This window comes from Stenella coeruleoalba (genome assembly GCF_951394435.1).
Source record: "Stenella coeruleoalba genome assembly, chromosome: 20".
Taxonomy (NCBI): domain Eukaryota; kingdom Metazoa; phylum Chordata; class Mammalia; order Artiodactyla; family Delphinidae; genus Stenella; species Stenella coeruleoalba.
This window is the reverse complement of record NC_137166.1, coordinates 28,485,587-28,497,648: the sequence shown is the minus strand read 5'-3', so window position 1 is coordinate 28,497,648 and position 12,062 is coordinate 28,485,587. Positions and strand designations below refer to the sequence as shown.

Below are 12,062 nucleotides of genomic sequence, written 5' to 3'. Positions count from 1 at the left end.
AGGGGACCCAAGGAAGCTGGAGTTCTCATGACAGAGTATTGAAGAGGAGAGAACTGCACAGAGAGAGAACTCTGGATATTTCCAGAGGTCCTCTTGAGTATTCAGATTACTGATTGGTACATGCATGTGAGGAAACTGCCCAAGACTGGGGAAAAAGCCATCAGAGAGGATTAGAGGGAGCAGTGGCAGCACTCACAGAGGTCCAATAATAGTGCCTGTTCTTGTTAGCCAGACCAGAACATCTATAATTCATAGAGTATTGGAGAGAGTATTTAGGATCTTGTTCAGTAGTGGGGAGTAATCAGTAGTCAGGGACTAATCATTGATCCTGCCTAACAAGCAAGATCTAAAATGATCGAATGGTTTCTGAGGAACTTAACTATGTCATGGAATAAAACTCAAGAATATATAAGGAAATACAAAAATACTCATCTCCCAGCAAGGGAACAGTCACAATGTCTAACATGCAAATGAATATTCCCATGCATTCAAATAAGCAAGAAAATCTTACGCATAATGTGGAGAGCAGTCCATCAATAAAAACCAAGTTAGAACTGACACAGATATTAGAATTAGTAAAGAAGGGCATTAAAAATTATTATAATTGCATCCTATCTATAGGTAGATACTTAGAATATGGTTTTATTTGTTTGTTTTTTGTGGTACACGGGCCTCTCACTGTTGTGTCTTCTCCCGTTGTGGAGCACAGGCTCCGGACGCGCAGGCTGCAGACACGCAGGCTCAGCGGCCATGGCTCACGGGCCTAGCCGCTCCGTGGCATGTGGGATCTTCCCGGACCAGGCACCAACCCATGTCCCCTGCATTGGCAGGTGGACTCTCAACCACTGCACCACCAGGGAAGCCCAGAATATGTTTTTTAAAAGGCACAAATTAAATGTCTAGAGGTGAAAATTATGTCTTAAATAAAAAATACACTAACAGCATATTAACTGTTAAAGAAGAAAAGATTCATGAACTTGACTGCACAAAATACAAGCTATCAAAAATGAAACACAGAGAAAAAAGAATTTATAAAAATGAGTCAGACATAAATGATACCTTACAGCAATTACATTAAATGTAAATGGATTAAATGCTCCAAGTGAAAGGCAGAGGTATGATTCAATTATATGCTGTTTACAAGAGACACACTTTAGATTCAAAGACACAAATACATTGAAAGTAAGAGGATGGATAAAAGATACACCAAGAAAATAGTAACTAAAAAAGAGCTGTAGTGGTTATACTAATATCAGACAAAATAGACTTTAAAACAAAAGGGTTACTAGAGACAAAGAGGGATATTTTATGATGATAAAAGGAAGATATCAGGAAGATATAATAATTTATAACATTTAGATATATAACAATTATAAACATATATGCACCTAACAACAAAGCCTGAAAATACATGCAATAAAACATACAAAACAGAATTGAATGGAGAAATAGATGATTCAGCAGTAATAACTGGAGACTTCAATATCCTGTTCTCAATAATGAATGAATAGGGCTTCCCTGGTGGTGCAGTGGTTGAGAGTCCGCCTGCCGATGCAGGGGACACAGGTTCATGCCCCGGTCCAGGAAGATCCCACATGCCGTGGAGCGGCTGGGCCCATGAGCCATGGCCGCTGAGCCTGCGCGTCCGGAGCCTGTGTTCCGCAACGGGAGAGGCCACAACAGTGAGAGGCCCGCGTACCTCAAAAAAAAAAAAAAAAAGAATGAATGAATAACTAGGCAGAAGATCAACAAGGAAATAGAAGACTTGAACAACATATAAATCAATCAGGCCTAACAGGCATCTGTAGAATACTCCACCCCCAAAACAGCAGAATACATGTTCTTCTCAAGCCGACATTGAATATTCTCCAGGCTAGACCAATGATAGGCCACAAAACAAGCCTCAATAAACTTAAAAGGGTTGAAATCAACAAAGAGCATTTCCAACCACAATGGAATTAAATTAGAAATTAATACCAGGAGGAAATTTGGGAAATTCACAAATGTGTGGAAAATAAATAACACATTCCTAAATAATGAATGGGCCAAAGAAGAAATGACAAGGGATATTAGAACATATTATGAAATAAATGAATGTGAAAGCACAACATGCCAACACTTAAGGGTCAGCTAAAGTCATGCTTAGAGGGAAAGTTATGGCTGTAAGTGCCTATATTATAAAAGTAGAAAATCTAAAATCAATATTCTAATTTTCCATCATAAGAGAAGAGCAAACTAAACTCAAAGCTAGCAGAGGAGTAAATAATAAGATAAAAGTGGAAATAAATGAAATAAATAGAAAAACAATAGAGAAAATCAATGAAACCAAGATTTTGTTCTTTGAAAAGATCAATAAAATACAAACCTTTAGTAGACTGATAAAGAAAAATAGAGAGAAGCCTCAAATTACTAAAATCAGAAGTTAAAGAGGGAATATTACCATTAACCTTAGAGAAAAAAAAGATTACAAAGGAGTACTATGAATAATTGTATGTCAACTAATTAGATAACTTAAATGAAATGGACAAACTGAAAGTGATTCAAGAAGAAGTAAAAAATCTGAATAGACCTATAACAAGTAAAGAGATTGGATTAGTAATTTAAAATTTCCCACAAATCCCAGGCCCAAACAGCTTCACTGGTAAATTCTACCTAACATTTAAAGAATCAATTCCAGTCTTTTACAAACGATTTCAAAAAATAGAAGAACTTAATCTGTAACACTAGTATTATTCTGATACCAAACCAAAGATATTGTAAGAAAGTAAATTTTCAGATCAGTATCCCCTGTGAATATAGACATAAAAATCCTTTATAAATACTAGCAAACTGAATCCCGTCATGGAATAAAGGGGTACACCACGAGAAAGCAGTGTTTATCCTGGGAATATATCCAAATTTGGTTTAATATCTGAAAATCAATGTAATACACCATCTTAATAGAATGAAGCACAAAAACACATGATCATCTCAGTTGATGCAGAAAAGGCATTTGACAAAATCCAGCAGTCCTTCATGGTAAAAACAGAGAAAAAAGTAGGAATAGAAGAGAACGTCCTCAGTCTGATAAATAAAGGGCATCCATGAAAATCCCACAGATAAATAGCACCATATTTAATGGTGAAAGACTGAATGCTTTCTTCCTAAGATCAAAAATGAGGTAAGGATGTCAGCTGTCACTACTGCTATTTATCATTTTACTGGAGATACTGGCCAGGGTAATTAGGCAAGAAAAAGAAATAAAAGGCATCCAGATTGGAAAGAAAGAAAGAAGTAAAATTATTTCTATTTGTAGTTGACAAGACCTAGCAAGGTTGCAGGATATAAATGAAATCCTGCAATTTTTTTTTTCTTTCTTTTGGCTGTGTTCGGTCTTCGTTGCTGTGCGCGGGCTTTCTCTAGTTGTGGTGCACGGGGGCTACTCTTCATTGTGGTGCGCAGGCTTCTCATTGTCGTGGCTTCTCTTGCGGCGCACAGGCTCTAGGCGCATAGGCTTCAGTAGCTGTGGCAGATGGGCTCAGTAGTTGTGGCTTGTGGGCTCTAGAGCTCAGGCTCAGTAGTTGTGGCGCACAGGCTTAGTTTCTCCACGGCATGTGGGATCTTTCCGGGCCAGGGCTCAAATCCGTGTCCCCTGCATTGGCAGGCAGATTCCTAACCACTGCAAGTGACAATATGCAAGTCAGTTGTACTTCAATGCACAAGCAATAAACAATCTGAAAATGAAATTAAGGAAACAAATTTACAATAACATCAAAAACAATAAAATAGTTAAGAATAAATTTTTAAAAAAGAAGTGCAAGACTTTTTCATTGAAAACTACAAAGTTTTGTTGAAAAAAATTGAAGATCCAAATAAATGAGAAGACATCCCATGTTCCTGGGTTGGAATACAATATTATTAAGATGGAAATACTCCCCAAATTGATCTACAAGTTCAATATAATGCCTATCAAAGTCTCAGTTGGCTTCTTTTGAAGAAATTGTCAAGCTGATCCTAAAATTCGTATGGAAATGCAAGGGACCCAGAATAGCTAAAATAATTCTGAACAAGAATAAGAAAGTTGGAGGACTACACATCTTGGCTTTAAAACTTACTAGAAAGCTATGGTAATGAAGACAGTGTAATATTGGTACAAGGACAGACATATAGATTAATGGAATAGGGTTAAGAGTCTAGAAGTAAACCCTTACATTTATGGTCAACTGATTTTTGACAAGGATGCCAAGATAATCTAATAGAGAAAGAACACTCTAGATACTCACACTTGAAAGAATAAAATTGGATCTCTACCCCATACCCACACAGAAATTATCTCAAAATTGGTCATAGACCTAAATGTCAGAGCTAAAATGATAAAACTCTTAAAAGAAACCATAGGAGTAAATCTTTGTGATACTGAGGCAATGGTTTCTTAAATACAACACCAGAAGTACAAGCAACAAAAGGAAACTAGGTAAGCTGAATCTTTCATGCTTCAAAGGACACCATCAAGGAAGTGTAAGACAGAATTATCTGGCTGTCCAGTGGTTAGGACTCCATGCTTTCACTGCCGAGGGCCTGGGTTCAGTCCCTCGTCGGGGAACTAAAATCCCGCAAGCTGTGTGGTGCGGCCTAAAAAAGTAAGGATGAGAGTGATAAGATAGTACTAAAATAAAAATACTGCCAACATAGAATTTGCTACCCAGAAAAAAATCTCTTTAAAAAACAGAGGCAAAATAATAACTTTTTCAGAAATACAAAAGCTGGAAGTATTTATCACCAGTAAACCTACACTACTAGAAAGAAAGTCTAAAGGAAGTCATTCAAGCAGAGGGAAAATGGCACCAAGTGGAAATATGGATCTACACAAAGAAGTAAAGAACACCAGAAATAGTAATTACATGGGTAAATATATAAGATTTTTTCTTCTCTAAAAGAACTGACTGTCTAACAATGTGTTGTGGGGTTTATAGCATAGTTATAAGTAAAATACATGACAAAAAAGGTAGGAGCAAAGAAATGGAAGTGTACAATTTAAGGCTCTTTTATGTAAACTGATATCACTGGAAAGTACTCTGTAATTAAAGATGTATACTATAAACACTAAAGCAACTACTAGTAAAACAAGAGTTTAGCTAGTAAGCCAACAAAGGAGATAAAATGGAGTAATAAAAAATATTCAGTACAAAAATAGGCTGAGGGCTTCCCTGGTGGCGCAGTGGTTGAGAGTCCGCCTGCCGACTCTCAACCCAGGGGACGCGGGTTCGTGCCCCGGTCTGGGAGGATCCCGCATGCTGCGGAGTGGCTGGGCCCGTGAGCCATGGCCACTGAGCCTGTGCGTCCGGAGCCTGTGCTCCGCAATGGGGGACGCCACAGCTGTGAGAGGCCCACGTACCGCAAATAGAAAATAAATAGCATTCATTAATTACTGTGGTGGTTTTAATGTATGTCCAAAAATTTTTCAGTGTTCCTTTCTCCAGAAAGTGAAGCTCAATTCTCCTCCCCTTAAGTGTGAGCTAGACTTTGTGATTCGCTTCTACCCAAGAGGGTATGAAAAGGGAAAAAAAAAAGTAACTTTGCAGTGGAGAAACATGGCAGACACCACCTCAACCAAATGATCAAGATTTACATCAGCAGTGAGTCATGATGACACAATGCACCTCTAACATGATGTGATGGGAAGAGTACTTCACTTTTGTGGTAGACTTCCTCAAGATCCATAATCCCAATCTAATCATGAAAAACATCAACCAACCCAAATTGAGGGGCATTCTACAAAACACCTGATCAGTGACCTTCAAAAGTGTCAGAGCCATGGGAAATAAGGAAAGACTGTGAAACACAGAAAGACAGATTGGAGGAGACTAAGGGATCATGACAACTAAATGCAAGGTGATAGTGGACTGGATCTTGGAAAAAAGGACATTCGTGGAAAAACTGGTGAAACCCAAATAAAGTCTGTTGTTTAACTTAAAAAAAAAAAAGAAAAGAAATGGCAAGATGATAGACTTAAACTTAACCACGTCAGTCATTAAAATGAAAATAGTCTATAAACGCCCCAATTAAAAGGCAGTGATGGTCAGATCAGATTAAAAAACTGTGACCAAAGTATATATGCTGTTTACAAGAAATACAAATGAAATATAAAGACACAATTAGGTTTAAAAGTAAAAGGATGGGCACCCGCCCCCATAGGGGCGGGGAGACTCAACCCCTCAGGTGGGCAGAGACCAACCCTCCCGCGGGGACCTGTAGGCCGCCCCTGAGGACTCGCAACAGAGCCCAGTGCAACTCTTGTCCTTGGGCTGGGTGCTATGGACGCCTTTATCAGCTTCACCAACCAGACCCAGGGCCAGGACCAACTCTTCAGAGCCACTAAGTACACATGCATGTTGCTTAGATATTTGTTAGAGCCTAAAGCTGACAAAGAGGAGGCTGTTATGAAGCTCAAGAAACTGGAGTCCAGTGTGAGCTCTGGCCGTAAATGGTTCAGACTAGGCAATGTGGTACATGCTGTACAGGCGACTCAGCAGAGCATTCATGCCACTGACCTGGTGCCCCGCGTATGCCTAACATTAGCCAGCCTGAACCTTGTGATTTATTTCATCTGTGACCCCATCATCTTCGTGAGGAGTGCAGGGCTTGCCTCTGGCATTAACAAAGAGAAATGGTGAACGTGGGCTGCACGCCATTACTACTATTCTCTTCTGCTGAGCCTGGTCAGGGATCTGTATGAAATCTCCCTGCAGATGGAACAGGTTGCACACGACAGGGCAAAGAGGGAGAAATCACCATCCCAGGATCGTCTTGGGTATAGCATGGCTAATGAGGAAACAGAATGGCTCCAGTTCTTTCTTCTTCTCTTATTCCGATCTCTGAAGAAACATCTTCCCTTGCTCCTGGACACAGTGAAGAACTTCTGTGATATCTTGAACCCTTTGGACCAGCTGGGGATCTATAAGTCCAATCCTGGCCTCATAGGCCTTGGAGGTCTCGTGTCCTCTATAGCAGGCATCATCACTGTGGCGTATCCTCAGATGAAACTGAAGACCCACTGAGGTGGTTTCGGGCTGAAGACTAGTACCTGCTTTCAAGACAACCTGTTAGTGAAATGGACATTTGCATTAGGCACAGCCATGTCATGCTGTGCTTACGGACTTATTCACATGAGCACTGAGTGACCTGCGATGTGAACAGAGGGGCCAAGAACGGTGGAGGGGAGAACGTGAAGGCTTATGTGTTTTCTAGAGCGCTGGAGTGACTTCTGAATTTCTGAGTATTTTTCCTTCATCTAACATTTATTGAACATCTCTTTCGTGCATATTAGGAACTTACTGGTTGCTGAACGGATAAAAATTGAAAGAGAAAAATTGAAAAAGATCCAAACTAACAAGTGGACACTAATATAAGCGACTTTTGGGCCATGTGCCTCACTACTTTTGCCCAACTACAGTAGGACTGATACACACCCTCTCTCAGATCTGGTAGAGGCCCCTTATTCTCTGATCAGTTACCCCACTTCCTCCATAGCTGCCAGTGCCAGGATAGAGGAGAGCTGGGCTTATAGCCTCTTAACTTGACTTTTACATCACTGTGCTCCTGTCCTTCCTCTGTCCAGTAGTAAAATCAGAAGTGCATCAGGCACCTTCATAGTATAAATTGTGTCTTTAGGTAATGCAGTGAGGAAACAAAAAATCTGAAGCAGATAGAAAGGACTTGAGGTAAAAATAATGTGGTAAGTCACAATTGATGCCTGCAGGTTTCCCTGTGACAGATGAGGAGACTGAGTTTAAAACTGAGGACAGAACTGACTCCCAATCCAGTGCTTTTTCTGTATTTCACTGCCTTTCTGATTGAGTGGAAGTGCAAGACTCTCCAGAATACTGTGCGAAAATCCTTTTTTAGAACCTTTCTTGGTCAGTGGTTTATATTCTATTCTACAAAAATTAAAACTATATCTAGATCCACCAGTAGGATTGTTTATTTAAAACCATATAACAGTTTGGGCACTTATGCATTAATTTTCATCAAAATTTGTGCAGTTGAGAAATTTCACGAATACGATGAAAATCTACTATATTCTACAATAAATCAGAGTTCATATTTGTAGGGTGGTTGGGGGAGGTAGAGAAGAGCAGTAAGGGGCTAGTGAAGAGGACAGTAGAAAGATGAGTCAATGCCACTTACTCGTGTTTCTACTTCTCATCTTGGATGTTGGGTTCTTATTTGTGATTACAGATCCTCTTAATTTGAGGCAAGTGAGGTAGAGAAATAGGGTACCATCAGGTAAGAGGTCAGTGTCAGTCCTGCCAGTAAAGCCATCACATTGATCCGAATGGAAATGAGAAAAGAAATGTGCACTAAGTAAATTTTCCATAAATGTGATTGAGATTCTTAAAAAGTAGACTCACGTTCTTGGCTCTCTATTTTTAAAGTGACCAATCAAGATACGGGATTTGAGAAAGAACATTTTGGGAATTTTAAGAGAAATAAAAGCTGCTAGATCAGGGCAAATAAAAAATTTAACTATTTTTACTTTGTCCAGATCTTCTACTGTAATAAATTATGCCTAATAAATTTATAGACAAAAAAAAGTAAAAGGATGGAAAAAGATAACAATAATCAAAAGTAAACTAGAGGGACTAACTAATATCAAAGTAGATTTCAGAGCAAAGAATATTACCAGGGAGAAAAAAATATCATTTCATAGTGATGAAGGGATAATTCATCCAGAAAAAAAATTCAAAAATGTTATGCACATCAAAATACAACCTTAAAAATATATGGAAAAAACTGACATAAATAAAAGGAGAAATCCAGAACTATAGTTGGAATTTTCAACACTCCTTTCTCAGTGACTTATAAGTAGGTAGAATATCAATAAAAGTATAAATGACTTTAAAACCACTGTCAACCAGCCTGACCTAAATGACATTTATAGAACACTTCATGCCCCAAGTGCAGAATGCAGATTCTTTTCAAGCACATATTCTAGGCCAAAAAACATTTTTTCATTCATTTAAAAAAGATTCAGACCATGTAAAGTATGTTCTTTATCCACAGTGATATCAAATTAGAAATCAGTAATAGAAAGATGTCTAGAAAAATCCTCAAATATATGGAAGCTAAATAATACACTTCTAACTCACTATGGGTCAGAAGAAGTCAGAAGGGAATTTAGGAAATATTTTGAACTGAATTAAAATGAAAATGTAACACATAGGATGCTGCTAGGGCAGTACTTAAGGGAAATTTATAGTGCTAAATACCTAAGTGAGAAAAGAAGACAAGTTTCAAATCAGTAACCTAACCTTCCACCTTAAGAAACTAGAAGAGAAAATTAAATCCAAAGTATACAGAAGAAAGGAAATAGTAAAGATTAGAACAAAGATCAATGAAATATAGAACAGAAAAATAGAGAAAAATAAATGAAACCAAAAGTTGGTTATTTGAGAAGATCAATATAATTGATAAACCTCTAGGCAGACTGATAAGGAAAAAGAGATATAGGACACAAATTACTAATACCAAGAATGAGAGAAGTGGCATCACTACAGATTATGCTGGTATTAATAAGGATAATGAGGGACTATTATGAACAACTTAGATACTAATAAATTCAACAACTTAGATGAAATAAGCAAATTCATTTTGAAAGACACAAACTATCAAAGCTTACTCAAGAAGAAACAGATAACCTGAATAATCCTATCTGTTAAAGAAATTAAATTTGTATTTTAAAATATTCCCGTGAAAAAATGACAGGCCCAAATAGCTTCACTTGGGAATTCTGCTAAAATTTAAGAAGAAAAAAATACCAATTCTCACAGACACTTCTAGAAAATTGAAGAGAAGCGAACACTTCCCAACTTATTCTATAAGGCCAGCATCACCCTGATACCAGAACCAGACAGACATTACAATAAAAGAAAATTACAGACCAATATTCCTCATGAACATAGATACAAACATTCTAAAGAAAAAAGAACTCATAATTCTTTACGAAAAGCAAAACCCCAGTGCTTCTCTTAATTCAGTTGAGGTTTCTGGTAGAAAGCCACATGCATTTATATTTCTAATAAGTATGTAGTATAGATGTACACTTTGGTATTTGGTATTCCTAAAAAACTGATTCTAGTGAGGAAGCACTAGAACATAAAAAAGCCACAAACAGAAATGGCTTTGCCCTCTGGGGGACTTTATAGCTGCCTTCACTATATAAAGGTAGTACACTGACCACCTCTGGTTATACATCATTTAATTTTTTTGACACTCTGGATAGGATTTAACTTTAAGGTGAGCTTATTCTTTGTTTCCTTTGGCAATCACTTTAACATTTTAAAAATTCAGCAGCAATTACCACTTGTAATTTCAGGGTGTTAAAACTCCTCCTATGACTTCTAGAATATTTAAAATTTATAGTATTTAGATAATATTTCACCCACCGTTGTCTCATTTCTCCTGAAATTTGTCAAGATTTGAGGTAATGAATGTAAAAGAAATATACTGTATGTATATTTTAAAAGTTCAATTTTTCAGTGCTTCATTTCCTTCAGTGCTTTGTATTTGTTATGTGTATTTTTTCATGATAATCTTAACAGATAATAATCTTTACTCATAAAATTATGAAACAAATATGTTTTACTCATATATTGTTTTACTAGAAATATTTTGGTTAACTTTTGCATTCATGTCTATCATAAATCCTCAATTAATTGGGTTACTTAAAGGGTGTATACAGTGCTATCCTTGGTCCACAGAGGGCTAACCAGCTTTGTTATTTTTTTAATCTTTACGTTTGTTTTAACTCTTGTTCCTAACCACATAATGTGCTTTTTAACAAGTAAAGATTCTAGCAACATTAGTAAGTTCTTGCTGATACGTTTATTATTATAATCACTACTTTTAATTTTGAAACTCTAAACAGTAAATTAACCCACAAGATCATATGGGTTCTATGAAAAATACATTGCAATTTATTGTAAATATAGCATTACTATAAATACTAACACTATTGTTGCATAATTATTTAGATTAAATTGTGTTGTGATAAAACTGTGTCACTTAAGAATGAATCAAAAACCTATTTGGTGAGACACTGAAAATTTTATTGTGGTAACTGAGTGCCTGGATTATGCATGAATGATAAACAAATTAAGGATATAATCGAAGGAATTGCTACCTTGGCTTAATGACTCTCCAAAGGTTATATTCAAATAATTATCCTTCATTTCTAGGTTGATAAAATAATTAAGTTAAAAATGTGACCCTAAAACTGTTTTAGAAAACCACTGCTATAACAACAACAACAACAACCATCATGTTAACAAATAATAATAGCAATTATTACTACCACTAGTAGAGTACCACCATTTGGTGAGCACTTGCTTTGAGCCTTTCACTGGGTCAGTCAGGGTCATTTAATCCTCACCACAATCCTCTAATGTAAGACTTACTATCCTCATTATACATACAAGGAACACTCCCTCAGTTTTCTTTTGTGGAACCACATCTCTTCCATTGTTAATTCATACAGTTTAGGTAGATTTGCTCCAGCCCCAGGTTCCAGAGGGGGCAACAAAGCTTAGGCCTGGCCAATTTGAGATTCTCATCCCAGTGGCCACAATGTTCGCTTTAAAGAGGCAAGTGATGCAAGCTGAGTCAGTGAAGACTTCCCCAAGACCATTTCTGGAGCTACTGTTTTCAGTAATAGTATGGCCTATGTCAGATAAGATTGCTGCAATACATGTGGACATTCAGGATGCGAAATTCAATTCACTTGTACTTCTTCCTGTGTCTCTAAAGTTATGATGGAAGATTGGAAACATTCATGGGCCCACCTGAGCCCTGCTCCTATGATTCATGGGGGCTCTTAACCTCATATTAAGCCCAAATATCAGTGAAATCATGGTTTTGATGTGCTATGTCTTTTCTGATATAAATTAAAGTAGACACATAATCATTAAGAAAATTTTATCTGTGTACTACCTAGAATGATTTCATGTCTTGCAGTGGTCTGCATACCACATTTTGGGAAATTCTGGACTAGAAAAGAAGTCACGCTGTCCTGTGTTGTTTAGAAT

At 37.3% G+C, this 12,062-nt stretch overlaps 1 protein-coding gene across 1 annotated transcript; it reads left to right on the top strand.

Moving 5' to 3' along the window:
- The first annotated feature begins 5,708 nt into the window (after nucleotides 1–5,708).
- LOC307178265 (peroxisomal membrane protein 11A-like) lies at nucleotides 5,709–7,146 on the top strand. The gene is given in 2 exon segments (XM_079906260.1): nucleotides 5,709–6,650; nucleotides 6,654–7,146. Coding segments are annotated over 2 exon segments (741 nt in total). The 5' UTR covers nucleotides 5,709–6,293; the 3' UTR covers nucleotides 7,038–7,146.
- The last annotated feature ends 4,916 nt before the right edge of the window (nucleotides 7,147–12,062 follow it).